A 21,695-nucleotide genomic window follows, 5' to 3' on the forward strand; every position below is an offset into this window, starting at 1 on the left:
TGGGAATTAACCTATCCTGGGACACGTTCGCGTGAAATGTATATTTCGTCGCGCTATCCGATGAGTTGCAAGGTGATATTCTATCTCTGATACGTCAGGGATGGCGTTCTTTCGTGCGTCCCCGTAGATTGCACCTCGCGGAACGAAGTTGTCGCGTTCGTCAAAAACGATACGACTGGCCGACCGTTCACGCGGAAATCGTCCCCTTAAAATCTCACAGTCGGGGATTTTGCAAAAAACTTGGGAAAACCGAGCGAGAGCGAGCAATCGCGCACCGAATACCATCACGTATCTCAAATATTTATTCACCTTTCTATTTGCCGGATCTATGTCGCGAAAAAAAGAAAAAAACTGTCTATGTCGCCATTTGCCATCGCTGACTGTTTCCTAAAGCCGTAAAAGCGAGTCGAAAATCGCACGAGGAAGAGCAAACACGCACGTTTAAAAATGCAACCCAAAATTTCACTCGACCGTCGTGACGCAGACGCACAGCCGCGACGACGACGACGACGACGACTCTCGAGTGAGTCTAGAAATAGTCATCGAGTTTTTGGGCTCGGGTGCGCAGAGCATGCATTTTGGACTTCCAGCTGAAAGGTATACCCGAGAAGCCTATAACTCGATATGTCGCGCAAGAGTGTGTGCGGTCGATCCTTTTGGAAAACACTAGACGTCCGATAGGATGCAGCAGCTGCACTCTGCCACGCTCAAAGAGAGCCGAAGCCATTTCGAACTACGTGCCCGTGCCGTAAGAGAAGAGAGTATCTCCGCCTTACATTGCGACGTGCGCCACATGTATCCGTATATAAGTCGAAGAAAATGTGATTTAAGGGAAAACTTCGAAATCGGCGAAATTAACGATCAGCGCCTACGAGGCGCGCTGCGTATTATTAGCGCACGTTACATGAAACATGCAAATCTTTTCGCGGAAACGAACACTGCACGAACGCGAAGAACGTCGCCGTTCTCCATGTCTGCGTTGAAATCACCGGCGACATCGCATCGCGAATACGGGATTAACGCAAAAGACGTACTTTCACCCTGCGTAATGCGGATTTCTCGAAAAGTATATATATATATACGGTGAGAACGACGGGAAAATTTCTAACTTCGTGCTTTAATATATCCGGGAAGAGCAAAAGACGAGACATGAATATACCGCAACATCTTATTATATATCTCAAACTACAGCGGCCATGATGAAAAAAAAAACTAATAAAATTCGCGCGCTTTTCTTTCATTCTACTCGATGACCGAGCTTGAAAGATCGCGAACTCCGCGGATAATGGTCTGACGGAAGCGTCACGAGTTGTTCAATAATTCAAACAATTTGAACGTTCTTCCGACGGAAATAAATCATTATAAAGTGCTCGTAGAGCGCGCGGGATTGCGCGCGATAACCCTGAGATTATTCAAGCCGCCGAGTGCGATAAAAATTCCTCGGAAGAATCCCGACGGTGCTGGCGGCGGCCAGACAGACATCTTCGCCACATTCACATACAGTCGTCGTCGTCGTCGTCATCGTCAAAGTTGCTACTGCTGCTGCTTTGCTTCTCCCGTGAGGTTTGCGTCCCCGGTCCCACGTGTGCGCGCGCGCCTTTGTGTGTCCATGGCGTGCGTGGTGTTGACCCCATAAACAGGCTCGACGCTAAAAATATCCAGGCCGGGCGAACCAGTTCGTCCAAGAAAGAAAAACGCCGGCGAGAAGAGAGAGAGGGAGAAAGAGAGAGAGAGAAAAGAACGGGAGAAACCCGAATGCAAACGCCGGGGCGACGCGAAGTCGCGAACAAGGAGGGAGAGAAGGAGGAAGGGGGAGAGAGAGAAGGAGGAAGGGGGAGAGAGAGAAGGAGAGAGGGAAAGAACAGGAGAGAGAGGACGTGGAAAGTTCAATGTCGTGTGACACTTACCTCTGCCGCGGCTAATCAGGCTGTACGAATCGATCGGCGGTACGCGTTTAGAGGGAAGACCGGCCGGCGTGGTTCACGATAATACCGGCTCGTAGAAAGTCGCTTGATTGACGGCCGGAGACCGCGATAGCACCTAACGGGGTTGCCCTGTAGCAATATTTCATACCGTATTAGCGGCACCCACTGCAGTTTCTTCATCATTGCCGAGCGGCATTGTCGGCGTTTATGACAGCAACAAGTTGACGTGACGTGGCCAATTATCCGGAATATGTGAAATTACGTCAATTTGCTACTACTCTAATGGTAGCTGTGTGCCAACAGTGAAATTTTACGTGTGATACTTCGAAAGACTACTCACTACTAATTAGCATGATATATTGAGTGCCTCTGACCTAGCTGGCAAGTCTGTTGATCCTTTCATTCAAAAAATATAATCATCTTATTCTTAGCGGAATCCTCTCATGTTAGCCTCAAGAGAATTCTTCTAAACTCAAGAGGAGACTATTCCAGCATCAAAAGATAGAAACTTTAGTTGCAAGTTTCTGCTGTTTTCTGCAGTCTCATATTCTAAGCGCAAACTTTTAACGAAAGAATGTTTCTCTTTTAATGAAGAGGAATAATATTGCGCTTAGAATATTTTTCTTTTAAAAAAGATCCTCTTGAAGCTAAAGATAAGATAATTTCGCTAAGGATGATATTATATTTTTTGGATGTTTAACCAAAATTCTCATTTCTACGACAAGGAAGATAAATAAACATTTTTAATTAATGCAATTTATTTTATAATTAAAAGTTCTCTAAAATAAGGTCTATGTGAGACTACAAAGAATGAAGTTTCACCTGCTTGCACCCTTTGATATTGAGTCCGCGAAAAGTGCTTCATTTACACACGAGTTCTTGTATCTGGAAAACTACCGATCTCTCGACACTTTAATTATGAAAAATGTCGAGTAGTTGAGAAATTCGTAGATAGCAGATGACTTAAGTGAGCCTCTGAAGTACTGTGTATACAAAGCACACGTTGTCGAGGATTCAATCGGTATTTACAAACTAAACACAGAAGCATATTTACTGATGGCGCGACCTAAGCAGCTTCCTCTGTAAAACTCGAGTCACGGTGATCGTTACACGTTACACAGTGCTGCTCACGTTGCTGCGAAGAGGTTGCACATCGGCGGGACAGTCGCGTGTATAGAAAGTTGCCAGGTCTCGAGCGTGTCGATTTTTCAAGGTACGTCGTCAATTATCCGGTGCGCGCGGTCGACTCGGACGGCTCGGATTACGGCGGTAAAAAGGAGCGGTGAAAGCAAAAGGTGTCGACGCTAATAACGCGATTTCGCGTGCCGCCGTGTGAACTCGATCGGTCCGACGATATCGGCGCGCCGATCGTGACGTACCGGCCATCACCTCCAGGTGGAATCGCCGAAAGACGAGACGAAACGTCGAAAGTTATTAGCGCGCTCGCTGTCAGACGTACGTCGTCGGTGTCTGATTATAAGCGAGTACTTAAGTGGCACGTCCGAGACTGTTAGCTGCGGACCAGGACGTGACGCCGAGCACACGAAAGTGGCGCGCGACGATATGCACGACGGATACGTGGTGTAGTGACACGTGTGTGACTTGGCGCGGTGAGAAAGGCGAGGCATGACGCGGAACAGGCAGCAGATTTTCCCGCTGCGACCCTTCGCCACCCTGGGACGCCGGATTCTGCGGGATAAACGATACAGAAGGTACGTCGAGCGACAACACGTAGCGCCGAGTAACGTTTAACGTATGTACATTCCCGAACACCGGCTGAGGAACGTGGCTGAAAGAAACGCAACGAGTTTCCGTCCGACTTCTCTTACGCAAATTTTGTATCGCGCGCGACGTTTCGTTAGTGCCTCTTGACACGTTACTGCTAACTAGGACAGTATATCAGGTAAAAGGAGCAACAAATATTCCGAAAAAAGGGCGATACAGACGGTGTAATAATTATCGTTACAATATTATTGCGCGGATGACAACTTTCACGCGAAGCGAAACGAGACCAGACGCGACGTCGCCTCTGGTCGCTCATCCCGGCACGTAAACGCGCGCCAAGACATAGGATAATAATTAGACTTTCTTCCTTCCATTAAGCGATTACGCGGCGTTTCAATTAAACTACCGCGTGCTAAAGCGCGCCACGAAAGTATCACGTTTTAGCGCGTCGATTTACCGCGAAATTACCCCCCTCGCGAAAAGCACGACGCGCAATTAGACACGGCACAATCACCGCGGCGCACAATATCTAATAATAATAATAATAATAAATAAGCGCTCTCTCCTGCCTTTCTTCCCTGCTTCCCTCTCCTCTCTTTCTCTGCCGAGATTCCTTATCTAAACGACGTTTGATAAAATCACAGGGAACAAGTCTTGCGATAATCACTGCGTGACTACGTACTCTTCACGAGTGTTTTTCGGAACAAAGCGCTTTTATTTGAAGATATATAATATGACGAGAGAGAAACGAAATTGCAACCTTATTCCGACGCACGGATGTCCCGATATTATTGATATAACCGGGGAGAATTGGCCTCTAATGGTAGCCCCGCGCGTGGAGAACCGTTTAACCCGGATTCCCTGTTGCCGGTGGGATCGCGCGAAGAAAGCCACCACGCCGTAAGCCGGGCCCACCGACGAGGTAATACTAAAGACCGTTAGCCTTAGGGGACTTGGTGTAACAGAAAATTGCGCCATTTAATAACCTCCTGTCGGTAAAGTAGTAGATAAATTGATGTAAAATCAGCATAAATGTCAGCAGAGAGGTGTGCATCTAATAGACTCGATTCTAAGTCTGCATATATTACGATAAAACATCGAGATTGTTGCGAATTAATAATTCATTATACACTCACAGGAAAATATACCACCAATTAAATGTTATCTGCTTCAAGTATTTCGTTAGTTTATGTACCCGTAAATCTGTCATATGAGTTTGTTTCATAAATATCAAATTTATTCAAAACACATGCCGAATTCCAGCAAGTTTAGCATTTCAATAAAAATCAAATGAAAGCAAAAATTCGACTTGCTTTACGTAGATTCGAGCAAAATTTTTCTTCAATGAAACTTCATAATATTCTTGTATAAAGAATAAATTGTAAAGACTGTAATAAATAAATTATGAAAGCCGTAAAGAGAGAATAAATTCCTCTCTTGAGTACAGACAATGTGTGTGTGTGTGTGTGTGTGTGTGTGTGTGTGTGTGTGTGTGTGTGTGTGTGTGTGTATGTAAGCTTCTTTAAAATTTGTAATGATTATATTTTAAGGCTATTATCAAGGCAATATTTTTTGTTGGAGATAACCGTTACTTAGGAGGAGTAAAGTAAACTGAGTAATCGCTTTTCTTAATAATGGAATGATATTCTTCTGTGCGCAGGTGTTTATATCGAATAACTAAAAGTGGCTGATAATGTTATCCTTCCTCAATTACCTACCTTCTTGGGCTCCTCCCTTCTTGGGCCGCTTTGCCTTCACGAAAATTTACCCAGGGCTGACGCGGTCTTTAGTATTATCTCGCCGATGCCGCAGGGGATCTCTTTCGCTCCGCAAAATTTCCGGCACGATTCGAATTGGTGGCGACGGTTCCGCGCGAATATACCGGACGCGGCCGGAAAGTTTAACCTGCGTCATCGACCGCGACGCGATCGAAACGCGATTGCGATGTCGATTCGTTGATCTCCTCGTCGCGTCGACGTGACCGATAAGAAGCGTCGATTTAGCTTACCACGCGCACCCTAATTCCTTCCGTTACGCTGAGGAGCGCCGGCGTTCCGGCAGCAGGATTACGACGGTAATGGACGCGCGCGTTACCGTGCAAACTTCTCTCAGTAATACATGCGGTATTACCGTGGCGATCTAACCCGATCGAAGAGCCGTCGATGTGAAAGTAGGGAGCTGCGTATACGAATTTAGTGGCGTTTTGGCGATGTTATTCGCACACTTACGCCATTTATGTACGTGTATAATAAATAAGTATGTACCGTGCGTAACGAAGGATTTTCGAGTAAAGAGTAGCGTGATGCACGAAAAGATCAGTGTACTAATTCGGTTTATAGTTACTAGCGGTACAAAGCGGCTAGGCTCATATTTTTCTCGTTACGCCGTATTTTTCTCGTTTAAGCTTTATGGAAATCCGCGATGTAAAATCCACGCAGTAGCCGTTACATTAGCTTTTTACGATTCTGTAAAGAGAAAAATCTAAAATTCCACCTCGTGTCTCTCTCTCTCTCTCTCTCTCTCTCTCTCTCTCTCTCTCTCTCTCTGGCTAATTGTGAATCACGAAGAGCGACGTATGTTATTTGATTTCATAACTAGTCGTAACGGCATTTTACTTTGCATCTCGACAAACTCGCGTCGTACCCGGACGCGCTTCGTCCGGAAGAGCACTCCAAAGCGTAACACACGTCGGGGTCAGCGGAGGCAAATAAAACGCGTATAAATATGCGCGCGTAAGTTCGAGGACATCGCAGAGAATAGGCGAGGAAGTGCGCGCGGGAAAGGGGTATCGAATGGATTAACAGGCGTTATCCGGCTGGAACGGCGATGTAATTGTGACGGGTTGCCGAGCTGCTCCATCGGCGCACGCAAATAGACAGCAAATAGAGAGAAGCAAAGAGAGATGAAGATATACAGTGTGCAAATTACAGTGCGCGCATCGCCGACTGATGCTGCACCCACTATCGAGAGAGTTTCACGCTCGTTTTGCTCGATCCAGCCGCCGCAATATGCTCGCTGCACGCGCGTCTCCGCTCCGGGAATCGCCGGCAAACGCTCAGCACCGGGAGAGAAAGAGAGAGAGAGAGAGAGACACGAATGACCTTCGGCTTCATTACCCGCTAATTGCTTCCGTAACTTCCGCGCGAAGCGCGCGCACTAATTATCGACGTTCCCACGACTAATCGGACTAATTTTTTCCCCGTTACCCTCGCGGGTACCCTGGTCGTCGTCATGTCATCCGTGCAAAATCGCGACACTTGCTGCGTTAATTCGTTGTGTTTCACAAAATCAGACAAAATTGTGTAATCATGTATAATCGTAATGTGTAATCATTAGTCTGTATCGTATTTATACGCAGTCAACGATAAATCGAAATGAATTACACGGTTGAATTAATCTTCCGTTTCGTTCTCGCTCCGCTTAAAAAGAGAAAATCGGAGAGCTTCGTTAACTTTTATTCGTTAACGAACATGAAGAAACGGTCCGTAACTATAAGACTCGATTATATTTGGTTTTGGAAATTCCTCTCAATGCGTTGTTAAATAAATACGGAGAAAATGGGACGCTCAGTGTACAAAAACGTTGTTTCACTCTCAGAGGAAAGTCCTCTTTCTCTCCACGGAAATTACATTTACGACTTCTCGTCTTTCGTACAGCCACGAAACAGTACGGCCGATAACGATGATACTCTCACGGCGGGTCGAATGTCGAAGGCGAGCTTAGTCTTCGGATGGACTGTTTCTTTTTTCAAGCGGGATAGTTGACCCAGGTCAGAGAGAGGAAGAATTCCCTCCGACCTGCACGAGGGGCAGAGAAGACGTGAGGGAAGCCTCAGTCCTTAATCTGGCTTTAGGTCATGGCCGTGATTTTACGAGTCCCGGTTCGATGTTCCGAACGAATAAACTCCGACCTATACTCCTTTTTACGATCGCTGCTGACATCATAGTGAGAAGAAGCATCGATATTGGATAAGTTCCGCTCATGCTTGTACATGAAAATGGCATCGCGACGTTTTATTTTGAAAATATTTCTTTGCTCTTTTTTTTGCACGTAAATCTAATTTTAAAAATTTTCGTGATTAAGAGTATAGAATAACAAATAAATAACGTAGCAAACAGAGTACTCTGATTGAGGGAATAACGGCTAAATTGAAACTTCAAGTTTAATTCTTTTTTTTTTTTAATAACGACACGTGCATATACATCGTGTATTTTTGACCAAAAAATTTTATGCAAAATTCTGTAATACGGATATCAACGACCAACTAAAACTCAAGGAACGTAATGCGAGATTCTGATACGGATATTATAGCGCGATCTCCCTCATTAAGTCCTTTCTAAAGCCATTCTCTCAGGGCATCGTTCCCACGATGTGACAAAGCTTTTAATGCCGCAAGTAGGAGATCTAAAGTAATTTATGTTCAGTTACGAGTAATCAGTAATCTTGAAGCGCAGAATTGTGCTCGATGTTATTTCGGCACAAGAATTCGACACACCGGCAAGAAAATGTCTTTGAGGAATACTTTGACTTTTTCTCAAACTGAAACTCTCCTTAAAGTTTACGTGGACATGGTGGTTAAAGAGAACAATAGTCATGCCAAAACAATCCGGAAACTTAAAGTTTCGGAAGCTCCTCAGAAAATTCTAAAACTTTAGCATATTATTTGTCTTCTTCAGAAACTTCCGTTTCTGTTTCCGTTACACGAATTACGAGCAGTAAAATTCGCGCGAAGGATCCCTTCTCCATCCTTCCTGATCTCGACTATACCAAGCAGAAGGTGCGATATTATAAAATCCTCGCTCAGCCAATGACCGATAATCTTGAGGATATTTTCTATATATTTTCTATATCGAGAATCTCAATTTTTCTGAAAAACTCACTTAATTTTATCCTTGCAATAAAAATTAAAAAAAAAGATCAGTCGCTAGATTTAGAGCAAGTAAGATTACATGTATATTTTTCGCTGAAGAGAGATTAAATTAGATTTGTTAGAAAAAGTCATGAGGGATGAAGGTAGAAGAGAGACACTGTAATTGCACAACAAAAGGGAGAAAATTGAACACATAAGACGGCATCGTGAACTTCTCTTTTTCGTTTCTTGACGACACTTCCGTCAGAAATGGTCGGGCCTGCGTCGCTGTCCCCCTCTCACCGCACCCCTTGCATAACACGTGTCTCACGTGTCGCTTATCGTGGCGCTCCGTCTTTCCCTGAGGGTGTATCGCCATGTTAGCAAAGGGAAACACGTGGTGTGTCGAACCTTGAAATCGTTCGGGCTGAAGGGAGGGGTTCGTGCGGGGCGCAGTCGCGCCCAAGGACAGCTTGCCGCGCGGTCGCGCGGTGTCCTTAATAAGGAGCAGGGTCAAATGCCACTCCTTATGACCGTGACTCCGGCTTCTAGTTGCGCTCGAAGCTTTTCGGGTCAAGATCGGCCGAGCTTATTCATCACCGGCGACATTAAGCTTATATCCGTGCTGTTAAACAGCGACTAAAGGCGACCTTTGATTCTCCGATGCGCGAGAGTGTCATTCTTTCTCTCAAGAACATAAAAATGCTGACTGCGATCGTTGAATGGAAGAAACCGCTCGCGCAGGAGCGAGTTGAAGTGTATTACACTTGAAATAAAAATATGCGTCCATCCTCGAACAGAATAAGCTGTAATCGCATTAAAAATTAATATATATTTTTCTACAACATCGTTATTACAATTTCAATTTGTCAGTTGAGCAATATATATAAGCTCATGAAGTCCGTCACACCAAAACAACGTATTAATAACGAAGTCGTGTATAAACCGTTCTGAACATGTGAGGCTTTCTCTCTTTTTCTCTCTCGCGAAAAAATTGTCCAATTCATAATTTTATAGTTGATTCGAGAATGAAACTACTTGTTACTTGTTGAAGAGTGTCCAAATCGATTATTTATTCCACACACTATATCGCAGCAAACTGTATTTCAATTTCTGGTAAATTTCGCCTTACTTTTCTCGTCTTTACAAGCCGGAATATGATATGGAGAGGACTCCACGGAGAGAGAGAGAAGAGAGAGGAAGACAAAACAAATAAGCACCGCGGCTTTTTAATAAAATTCGATATCCGTCTCGCGTCGCTTCGTTTCATATATCGCGTACGTGAGTTCTCGAAAAACGGCGACCTTCGGGGATATAAATGCCGCGCAATCGAATCTCGTCGTTGGAAGTCGTCCTGGAGCAGCTCGCGGAAGAAGAGGGTATCAAAGTCGTGAGGGATTCGTATCTCCGCAATACGGATTCCATTGTCTCCGGGGAGAACGTGCCCGTGCAACCCTCGTCCCGGATCATCCGCTACTATCAGCATATTCCCCGAGGCCTCGAGAATCTCCCGTGAGATTCCGAGATAGGCCGAGGAGTCTGATCTCCAGCCTGGTAGGTTCGAGCAAGACGACGCTTCTGCCTCTCTCCCCGCGAGTGAAACGATACTCGAGAAGATTCATTCTTTATCCGAGAGCTCAAGAGGATCGTTCGACGACGTTCGACTGAGAGATCGTTGGATGGATCGATGCGCGCGGTACACGTACTCCCTTTTATTATCATCTTGATAATACGAATTACAACGAGTAAACCGTGTCACGCGAAAGCGTGGTGCGCGACTTTGAGTCGCTGACGCAACCGACTCGAGACGGAAGATCGAGCGTCCAGATATTATTCAAGCGCGCGCGTTTCGTGAAGCGCGTCGCCTTCACAATCGCGAAATGCACAAATGTGATAAAGGAGTATCTATCAGCGTATCCGTCGTCGTCGTTGTCGTCGTCGTGGGCGTAACAATTTCACCGTATCGAGGCAGACTCGTCTCGTCTTTATTTCGCGCTTCGCGACCGTCCACGTGTCGTCGCGGCCGATAAGTATTCATAAAATTGTCCGACGACGGAAGCTGAAGTACGTAAGCGCGAGATCGTTCTCCGTGTCGAAATGCAGGGATACGAGTGCATACGTGTGTGCGAGTGCACGGGGGTGGCAAAGCGCGCGCACGTATCCCCCGCAAGTAGGTCAATCGAAGAAGCGATATGTCGGGAGTGAATTTCCATTTTCACGAAGCTGACTTCGATTGCGCTCGCCGTTGCAATTAGCAGCTGTGCAAACGCCGGCGCTTCTAATTGAACAAAAAAAAATTAATGCAATCTCTCTCTTTCTGGTACACGCTCGCGGGAATATCGTCCCGCTGCACGACATTTCGACGGTATTTTCCGTTGAACGAGAGTTTCGCGCGTCGAAACGTTCGCGAATGATGTCGCTGTACGAATTGTATCGCAATTGAATCGGGAGGGTTTATTTACACGGAAAGAATTTTACAATGATGATTACTGTAAGATTTTGTAACCGAGGAATCGACATTCTGCTGTCTTTTTATCTCACATGTGCTACTTATATATTTTAGGAACTAAAATGTTCTATTAAAACATTGCTATGCTTCTAGCGAAATTTACTATGCCCTTTAACAAGACAGATGTTCCTGACAGTCTATTGCTGAACTGCTAAAAACGTAATAAATTAAAAATAAATGGATATGAAAGAAAATTGTAATATCCTTCCTGTGTACGTTGCGACGCGCTCTGAGATAATTATCTCAGAGCGCGAAATTAGAATCTTATATTATGCAAGATATATCTCAATCCGATGACTCTTATTTACCCCGCGATTAATCTGTTCTAATAATACATTGAGGAAATTTTGATTTCCTTCGCGTTGCACGTTAAAATGCCAAGTTCTGATCCCTCCAACTCGTCGGATCTTTCAGAATTAGGAGCGCGCGCTGGCTAAACACAGCCACGTATTTATTATTCAAGGCCTGTGGGAATCGATACACGGGTTGCCGGAAAGTTGTGCAGCTCGATGCAATTATGCCACGAAAACGTCGTCTTCGAGGCTCGTGCATTATTTATGCTCTCGCGAGAGGCTATCCCGTTTTAGCCGCACAAACCAACGATGGATATTAATTGCCTCTCTCGGAATCGCTTCCGTTGCACTCGGGCGCAGCCGAGGGGTATCAAAAAGAAAAGAACGTGTGCAAAGGAAGAGGACGTAATTCTTTACGGGGAGATGTGTAATTAAATTGTCCCGCGACGTTACGACTTTAATCCCCGAGACATAATTTTTCAACAGTTCTCTCGCGGGAGATCGAGTTGGCTTTACCAAGTTTTCTCTCCGGTTTGTTAGCATTCGGAGATAAAAAGTTCTGTCGGTTGTAATTGGTTGCGATGCTCCCCCACACGCCCCCTCAGCGGATTCGACGCTTTTGAACGCGCGTTTCGCTCGTCGACTTTTCGCCGTTAACGGAACGAACGATTAAAAATACCGGGGATATTCGGACCGGCTCTGTCGGACGTTTTAGCGAGCATCGAGGAAGAAGAAAGTCCCCTTTACAATCACAAATTGCAGCTCTCTCGTCCGATTCATTCGAAATACCCGCTTCATTTGAATAGGAATCATCTCCCGGTCGACCGAAACGAAAGTTACGCGCGTTCCACGAGAAGCGCTGTCTTATCCTAAGAAAAGTCTCGCCCGGCTCGATTATCAGAGTTTCCCACGAGCACAGACGCAATGACGCGTGATACGCGAGAACTTGTTTCGCGCTATCTCCACATTGGCTTCCCCCTTGGATTATCTGTATCTCTCCATGCTATTCGCGCCTGCGTCTATTCTCCTAATTTTTTATCTGACGCGCGCAAAGGGATTTTAGACCGATATATATTTAGATCGGTTCGGGGCTTTGCGAAAAAGGCTGAAAAGTTTGCCGGGTCGACCCAGTTTCGTGAAAGAGCGACGTGTAGGGGTGGTGGCGGCGCGCTGGTGGTGGCGGTGGTGAAAAGAGAGCTGTGGAGCGGCAAGGCGCGTTGCAGCGCGCGCCAGAGAGAGTCAGCTTATTTCTATCGATCTGACGATAGTAGCTCGCAGTGGCCGCCCCGGCGGCGCGGCGCATGGCGACACGACGCGCCGCGTCGGCGGTCACCTATGTGCTCCGCGGCCTTTAATCCGTCGTGACGCGCCCGACGTCGTCGTTTCGCGAACAGAGAAAGAGAGAAGAGCCGCAACCGCCGCGCCAGCTGACGGATCACCTGTCTCGGTTCTGTCTATCCTTCTCCCTCTTTGTTCTCCCGTCTTTCTCTGTCATTTCTGCTCCACTATACTTGATCGATCTCCGTTATATTTAACCGATCGATCGATCGATCGATCGATTCCGCGAACGCGATCCACGGCGCTATCGGACGTCGCCACGCGCTTCGCCATCGACAGCCAGCGACGGGAGTTCGCCACGGCGTCGACACGACTGCTCCAACATCGGCACCCTTCGCTCCCGCAGCGGAACCGCAACGTCGTTACGTCATCGTCGCCCACGCTGCGGAGGAATAGGTGCGCGTTCGACGAGAGTACGGAAGTCTCGACGTAGGAGAGTACATCGAGGTGCGCGACGTCGCGCACAGTTTCCCACGAAGAGACTTGGCTGTTCTTCAACGGTGAATAAAAAGATGAGGGCTGGTGTTACTCGAGAGATCGGCGGGCTCGCCCGTGAGTGCGTTCGCGGATGAGCAGACCGGGCGCGATATCCACAGGGTGGTTACACGTACGTATCGGGGAATCGCGTACGCGACACTACCGCACCCGCGACGTTCCCCTCGACGACGAGCAGCGGAGTTAGAGCGCCTCGGAGAGCGGCGGATGCGGTTGAAGCGGGCACCACCGTTATCTATACACAGCAACTCTCGAGGGTTGTGCCACGCGAGCCACAAACGGTAATCTCCGGGATTGCCGCGGGACCTCTCGTGATCGTGAAGTAAAACGAAATGGCAAGTGGATAAAGGAGGTCGCGCGCCTTCTCGTCCGCGATGATGGGACGCCCGGTTATCTCACGTATGAATTATTAATTTCCATTGTACCTCATGTTGTCAGTGATGTGTGCTCGGTGGTGAGAAAATGCTCGTCGATTCGCTCGGATCGTTGACGCGCGCGACCAGGACGTCACGAAGTAGTCGGATTTGTAATATCGCGTGGCGACCTTCCTGGCCGTTAGCGCGATTATTAACATGAGAAATCGCGAACGTGGGGACGCACCTCCTTCGCCCACTTCGCCCGAGCATCGCCGCGATCGCGGATTGCCGGCTGGGAAATCCGATTCCCAAGCTTCCCGATGAGAACCAGACGTCTCGTTGGAAGCGCTGAAAGCGGGTCGAGTATCCGCGTCGTTTGATCGAGAGCACAATGCACCGCGACAATGCGATCCGTGCCGCGGATTGCCGATGCGACGCGCGTCATCGGCGACGCGTGCGTATCCGACTGGCGGAAACAGATGTTGCGTCCCCGCTCATCCGGCGCGCACTCTCCGCTCCACGCGGGGACACATTAAATCCCCCGTAGATTGCACGCGGGCCAATCGCGCACGTTGGATCTCCGAGTCGTGGCGGACACGACGCGCTGTGATCTCTATCGCTTCTATCAATCCGGTGGAACGACTCGATTAAATGGCCTGTCGCGCAACAAAAATAACGCAGTGTTTCTTTACTTGCATCTGAGATCTTTTTGGATATTGTTCGCGAGACGAAATCGTCTAGGAATGAACGAGTCGTGTAAATTTCCGCTGTCACGTGTGATCTCGCTGCGAGCAACGGTACTTCAGTGTATTTCGCAGATATTGAGCAACTCTTGTTCTCATCATTTCTCGAGAATAATCTCATAATCATTTTTCATCGTACCAACACGTTTTTGTTATCACCTAATTTTACACTCTAGTAAAACTCCAGCGATATCGACACGAAGACACGCTTGCTTCTTCGCACGATCCGATATATTTTTATCGCGTCATTGAAATGATACACACAGTAATAATTCCTCAATAACGACCGCAATTTTCTTTTTCTCGATGCCACAGCTATCCCCAGTATCGCGGAACAATTTCGTGACAAACAGACTGCACTCTGCGCTAAGATAAGCGAGGGAGAATTGCAGACGGATGTATCTTGCGAGCGTTATCAGCCCTCGCAGTTCGCTGTTCGCCGTTCGGTGGTGTGACGTGACCTTAATGCGCGATCCTCCCGGCGTCGGCGCACCGACGCGCGAACAACCGGCCGTTAATTCGAGGTCTTTGTTAGCCCGAGCGAGAGAAGGCCGTCACGTCAGGGCGCCGAGTATTTCTCCATGCAGTCGAGATGGGGTTGCGCCGAGAGCTGCACCGAGCTGCACACGTCGCTCGCAGAAATCCTCGCGTTGTGCACTTCGCTGTCGGGGGATATACGGCAGCTTTCAACGTCGCGCCCGCTTCCCTGAAAATCGCGAATCAGTCGACACCCGAGGATCAGCGAAGCGCGTCGTCGTTTGCGCTCGGACACATATACATACGGTTGTAATGTAGCCACGGGGGATGGGTGAGTTTCTCACTCGACGAGAAGCTTCTACAAATTGATTTCTCCCGAAGGCGTCTCTGTACGTCGCGCGTGTGCACGTAGAATGCGTGGAGTATCGCGTGTGTAAGCGTGTGTTCCGACCACGACGACACGACTCACAGACGCGCGGTGCGTGAGCGTTTTACGTAGGGCGTCTCATTGATCGACGCGCTTTTGCGTCACGCGCGATCAACCATTACGCCAGGCCTCCCACGCAGCTCACGACAAGTACGAAAAGTCGAACGTACAGAAGACGATTTACCTTCGACCTCTTCGGAGAGTTTGCACGCTTTTTGTTTCGTTCTCGAAGCCGATTATTGACTCTAGATAATTAATGCGCAAGTGCAAAATAGCTATGTACACACACATAGTACTCGACATAAATAGTCTACTAAGTCCGGTTACAATGGAATTTCCTGATCATGTGCAATGTTTTGATATACATTCGTACATTGTAAGTGTTTAATATTCTAACATTATCGCTTCTTCAGCATCACAGTCATAATGCACGAATATGTAAAAGAATTGTGTGATTATGTAATCCATTATAATCAGGCCTAGTATAACATATAAGGCCATTGTACCGATCTATGTACGGTCAGGTGCATTTAGAGAAAGAGTGCACAAAATTCTCTTTAGTGTTTTTACCTTCAGTATTTTTACCTTTAGTATTAAATCTACAAATCTATCACGTAATGAAATGAAAATTTGTCTTTTTTAAACAATATACTTATTATTAATTCCCAAAACACATATAGTAACACACACTGTCTCATAATTTAATATTGCTTTTTTTGTTAATCTTATTGTAATTTATAATATCCTATATATACTTTACATTGTCCACACATGAAAAAGGATTGTATACATGTCATATAGACAATACGTAAGTAAAACGTGGATTACATCCACGCGGATGTAATCTTGAAATCTATGGCACAGCCTGGTGTATAATCTATAGATTCGATCTTCCGGATAGATGCGTACACATCAGAAGCCTATAAGTGACGCGCGCGTCAACACGCGTCTTTCTACACTCAATAAGAACATCGTTGACGCACCTTACTGTATATACACAAATATATATTGATATCGTGAGGCCCCAACGAATCGCGGTTACACCGAATGGAATGAGCGTCGATACAGCTAATCGATGACTTTATTCGCTGCAACCTGACGAAACTGCGGTTCGTTAAAATTTCACAATGATACTCGATTAAAGGGTCGCGGTCGATGTTTTAGGGGAATCGGCACACTCCGGTGCATTTTAATCGCGCTTGTGCTCGGAAATCTCAAAATACGCACGAACGAGTCGTTAATCTCCGCCTTGTGATTGTAATCTCGAGGTTCCCGCTCGAATCTCCCGCGGAATTGGTGTCTCTCGAGTGACCGTGTTCGAATATCAGGATACATTTATGCGCACAATCCGACATCTCCAGTGCATACCAGAAACACCTCGAGGTGCTCGAGGAAGGAGAAGCGTCATCGTTCGCGCGAGTCCTTGCGTTATGCGTCTCGTTATGCGAACTTGAGATGCGCGAGGACGGCCCGATCGAATTTCCACGGATCCCGTAATTAACGTGATAATCGTGCCGGAAATATACAGGCGAAATTTGCATTTTGATTCGCGCGATTTAAATACGAATGAGTTCGACGCGAGTAACCGCCGGAGATCGTGGATCTGAAATCGCGAGTGGTCACGTTGGTCCGCAGCAATTTAGCAATCTCTGGCGTTTCCACGCCACGAATTCGCGAATAATACTTCGCGTTTCTTCAGCGTTCTTTCAAATGGAGGAAGATTGCATCGGTCGATAACAAACGGTATCGATCCAAAGAGTTCGAAAGCCAGAGTCATCCTTCGTACGAATGTTGCGTGTTTCACGTCGCACAGCTTTGCTATAATACATAATTTAATTATAATTTATCTGAAATAGATACTCTACCTCTTACTATGTCTATTTATATCCGTTTCACTGTAATTTATTCCTCAGCGCTCTCCCTCTACCGATATATTTAAGAGAGCATTTTCTATGAGACGTACCTGCGTGTAATTATTAATAACTGTGTAACGATATCACGTTCCATAAAGCGACCGCAGCGCTAAGCGTAGATCGTTTTCTTTAATTTTGCAGGGAGGTTCGCACGGTCGTATTGAATAAAGGATCTTCCGGTCTGGGTTTCAACATCGTCGGCGGAGAGGATGGCGAGGGTATCTTCATCTCGTTCATCTTAGCCGGAGGTCCGGCCGATCTCAGTGGCGAGTTGCGCAGAGGCGATCAAATATTAAGCGTCAATGGCATCAATCTGCGGACAGCCACCCACGAGGAGGCCGCTGCGGCCCTCAAGGTAAGAGAGAGAGAAAGTTCTGTGCGACGTGTGACGCATGTAGTCTTCGGGGAATTCGAAGTGAACTTTTCCGTAGAAGACGGTAGACAGGCATCGTCGAAATGTCTCGGTTTTAACTCAGAATCTCGAGTCAGAATCCCGCAGTGAAGGAATGTAAATGTTAAGCTTGACAGTTTCCGACGTTTAATTCGCGAGCTGTCTGCTCTTCGTAGCTCGAGACCTCGAAATTCCAACGAGATTCTCTCGAAATGACATATGCATACATTATGTACCTATTTTTGTCGGTGCGGCGCTCAGGGTACCGGTCAGACAGTGACAATCGTCGTGCAATACAAGCCTGAAGATTATAACAGATTCGAGGCGAAGATCCACGATCTTAAACAACAGATCTCGCAACAGAATGTGATGACAGGCACCCTCATGAGGACCTCGCAGAAGAAGTCACTCTACGTGAGGTAATTTCGCGCGCGATCATATCCCGATGTCTTGCGTGTTAATCCGAATAACGGTACGTAACGTTACGATTTTCTTCCCGAAGAGCGTTGTTTGATTACGATCCCAACAAGGACGATGGTTTACCGAGTCGCGGCCTGGCGTTCCGCTACGGCGAGATCTTACACGTAACGAACGCCAGTGACGATGAATGGTGGCAAGCGAGGAGAGTCACCCCTCAGGGTGAAGAGGAGGGTCTGGGTATAATACCATCGCGCAGACGATGGGAACGCAAGCAACGCGCCAGAGACCGTTCCGTCAAGTTCCAGGGACACATGCCGGTTATCCTCGATAAGGTGAGTCTGATGAATCTCTCCCGACGAGAACGCAATATTTCCCTGACAAGAAAACCATAAATCGCGAGAGACAATCGCGAACATGACATTTCATGTCGACAGGTCTGATTTTGTAAATGTGACGTCTGATTAAGAATGCGAATAAGTTAATTTACGTGAAAATTAATGATTATAATGAAAAATGCGTCGCGTGTAATTGAAGAACACTTTAGATTCTTATACAAGTATAAGTAATAATTGTTCTATTTCTCTCTCGGTCTTAACGAAACTTCTCGTTAATATTTTGTTTACCGGATCTGAGTATGCCAAAAATATTCAAGATGAAACATAAAAACGCCTGGCGTGAGCGATAAACAATTCGAGATACGGCCTCTCACTTTTCAAATTTGTACAACATTGACAAACTTGACAAGACGTCTCTTCGCGAGAGTAAGCTGTATTATACCGCATATTCCGCGACACCAGCTATGAAGCGATTCGTAACGCGCGTAATCGAAAAAGCGTGTCCGCTTCGCTCTCATTAACGCTAATGAGAGAGGGAGAAAGAGACGGCTAATCGAATATTCATCGCGATCGATAGCCGCAGCGCGACCGTCACCACCTGCAAATTTGATACAGTTGATAAATGGAGCTAGTCTCCGCAGCAAATTCACGCGACAAGACAAGCTATTTCGGCCATGACGTTGCCGTTCAAACAAGATCCCGTTTCACTCGAGCATACCAATACCTTCGTCGAAATAGTCTCACTCGTGTCGATGCGCTGTCGGGACGCGAAATCGTATCCGGGGGTGATTTCGTGATCAGCGTCGGGAAGCGCGATTCTTCGCGCGACGCATCACGCAATAAACTCGTTACTTTCAGCAATCGACGTTAGATCGGAAGAAGAAGAACTTCTCGTTCAGCAGGAAGTTCCCATTCATGAAGAGCAAGGACGACAAGTCCGAGGATGGCTCCGACCAGGAACGTGAGTGTCCCAAAAACGATCTTTCGTTCCCTCCTACCCTCGCCTTTCACGCCTCCCACCTGCACGTTCTGTGCATGTTCTGACCCGTATTTAATGTGTTTTACGTGTTTTTTCTCGCCGTATGTTTTCGCCTTACTTATATACCGTATACCATGCGACTTAACCGCTGAGTTATACGAGGTTATTACCCTCGCCGCCCTCCCCCCCTCAGCCCTCGGCCGCTGTTTTCGTACATATATACATATGTAATCGATGGGATCGATTTGAATCAATAATTCATCGCGCGCCGCCTTCTGCGACGAAGCCGGAAAGTTTGCTCGAGTTACATAGTTCAGGATGCGACGTTTAGAGAAGAGAACGTTCCTTTGTCGTTTTACCGACGGGAAAAACTTGCTTTCGCTTTGTTGAGATGCAGTAACGTCACGTGTTCTTCGATCGTTTAACGCGACATGATAATTTCTGGTTTTTGCGCTTGCTAATTCGATACGTCGCGATCTCGTGGAAGCTTGAAAGCTATGATCTTAATGGGGTTTTGAAGTAAGTGCGACTAACGTGTCTCTCTCCGCCCGGAGACGGAGAGTGTGATCGCTTTCACACGTGAGGCTTATCTGTTTGGAGTTTCAACTTGCGACGCGATGGTGAGGCCCAAGATCAGCCCAAGTCCCGAATGAGCTTTTGTGTTTTTTACTATGTGAAAACGTGACATGTGTTTTTGTTTTGCCTGCTTGTGTAGGAACGCCCACAACACCCGAGAATGAGAACGATCCCACCCGTAAGTATCTTAATTAGTCAGTCAAGTAATAAGCTCTGTTAAATGTGCGCTTCGACCGTTTCCCGAGCACGATGCGCCGTGGTACGCCGCGAGCCAACAATCCCGATATTCGTATCAAGTTCCCTAACGATATATCCAGTCAAACGTGATTCCGATATCGAAAACATCGTTAATTCGAAAATTAAATAAATCGTTAAATTAGAATTAATGGCGACTTTGTTAATTCGTGACAATGACCAGAAACTGAAGTGGACATCGCAAGAGGTTCGATGTCGTCGAAGTAGTCGAAATGAAAAATTACAAGCCAATAATGATTGAATACAAGTGATGAAAAATTAAAATCAGAGTTCACGAAAGAGCGAAGCGATCGCGCAACTCGTCTGATCGTCTCCTCCAGATCGTTGGGTCGGTATTTGATCGAAAGATTAGATCTCGCGATGCCGCTTGCGGCCAACCACCGTGTGCATCCGTCCAGCTACCACACGAGAGCAACCGCAACGCGTTTCGCTCCTCTTGCCTCGGCTGCGCATGCACGCTGCACCTTGAACTTTTCTGCATCGCACAAAGCCTCTCTGTATTAACAGCCCGTTCGACACGTTATCTACGCTCTCGACTTCGCTTCTAACTTTTGGCTTTTTCATTATTGGACGATCATGAGTAGTCTATAGCGGTCCAGCACGTCCACAGCGAGGTGTTTCTTTCAAACAATAGCTCGTACTCTCTCTTTCTCTCTCTTCTCTCTTTTTCTTTTCCTCCTCTCTCTTTCTTTTTTCTCTTCTACTCTACTCTCTACTCTCCTATCTATCTCTTTCTCTCTCTCTCTCTCTCTCTCTCTCTCTCTTACTCCTCTCCTATGAAAAGATAGTAGACGCGATAGAAACGCAACTCGTCATCTCTCATGGATCGTGTCACGAAGCACGTCATCGTCATCCACTATCAGTCACACAGCGACACTCCGAAATCAGAAGATCGCGAAAGACATGTCTAACCCGCTAGATGCATGTATGTGGCAGTATCGTTGTTAGATCGAAAAATTCACGTGCCGCTCCTCGAGAAATTCGGAATCGCGACGCCATCTCAGAGACGTAGACGCTTGTCACGTAATCGACGGCGAAAAAAGTATATTTCAGTATCGAGCCTCTCTCTCTCTTTCGCACACAGCTGCTTACATTTCTCCGGTTCTTCCTTTTCTCTTTCTCTTAGACGCGATATTTTCAAGCATGAGTGAGAGCTCAGTAATTATCTGTGCCAATGTCGTGAAGAAAACACGCTGATAACATACCGCATTGCATCTTCGGATAAAACTCAACGCGAATGCGAATCATTGAAAATACGATCGTTTTATCGAGCTACTAGATGTCACAAACGTAACTAACCTAATAATTATGACGAAAAAGCAGACGGAGGGATTCGGGTTTGTCGCAAGACTCGCGAACGCACAGCTTCATGTTCCTCATCGAATTCACCCACGTCGGAATTGCGCGCAGTAGGAGAGTCTCGAGTTTTAGCGCTTAATTAATTTCTAGCGATAATTAACGGCCGCTTACTTAGTACGCAACGTATACTGAAATATTCAACTTGTTATGTTCTAGCATTCATGCTGTGCTACACCCAGGACGACACTAACACTGAAGGTAATCATGTCTCTCTCTCTCTCTCTCTCTTCTCTTTCTTTTCGCTCCTGCTCTTCTTTGATTTTCCTCTTTCTTTCTCCCTCCTCTTCGCACTTCTCTCTCTCTCTCTCTCTCTCTCTCTCTCTCTCTCTC

The 21,695-nt window shown here is 46.6% G+C and overlaps 1 protein-coding gene and 1 long non-coding RNA gene across 11 annotated transcripts in view; one reads left to right on the forward strand and one right to left on the reverse strand.

Annotated features, from left to right (window-relative positions):
- Positions 1–21,695, forward strand: part of LOC116843985 (disks large 1 tumor suppressor protein) — a 99,809-nt gene that overhangs the window by 71,521 nt on the left and 6,593 nt on the right. For 3 of the 8 annotated variants that reach the window (XM_032815009.1, XM_032815010.1, XM_032815013.1), the window contains exons 6-11: positions 17,192–17,405; positions 17,703–17,860; positions 17,944–18,193; positions 19,055–19,157; positions 19,891–19,929; positions 21,522–21,563. In XM_032815009.1, coding sequence (XP_032670900.1) covers positions 17,192–17,405; positions 17,703–17,860; positions 17,944–18,193; positions 19,055–19,157; positions 19,891–19,929; positions 21,522–21,563 — 806 coding nt within the window. The remainder of the gene's footprint in view (positions 1–17,191; positions 17,406–17,702; positions 17,861–17,943; positions 18,194–19,054; positions 19,158–19,890; positions 19,930–21,521; positions 21,564–21,695) is intronic. The other 5 variants (XM_032815011.1, XM_032815012.1, XM_032815014.1 and 2 more) reach the window with 3 other exon arrangements.
- On the reverse strand, positions 1,099–13,953 carry LOC116843986. 3 transcript variants are annotated; one of them, XR_004377965.1, is made up of 3 exons: positions 2,748–3,343; positions 1,908–2,054; positions 1,099–1,648 (listed from the first exon to the last, which is right to left on the reverse strand). It is a non-coding gene; the product is annotated as an uncharacterized LOC116843986 (long non-coding RNA). The 3 variants fall into 3 exon arrangements; XR_004377964.1 differs by lacking the exon at positions 2,748–3,343 and adding an exon at positions 13,560–13,953 and having other exon boundaries at positions 1,099–2,054; XR_004377963.1 differs by having other exon boundaries at positions 1,099–2,054.

This window comes from Odontomachus brunneus, unplaced genomic scaffold (genome assembly GCF_010583005.1).
Source record: "Odontomachus brunneus isolate Ranch 3 - 2012 unplaced genomic scaffold, Obru_v1 Obru_scaffold_037, whole genome shotgun sequence".
Lineage (NCBI taxonomy): Eukaryota > Metazoa > Arthropoda > Insecta > Hymenoptera > Formicidae > Odontomachus > Odontomachus brunneus.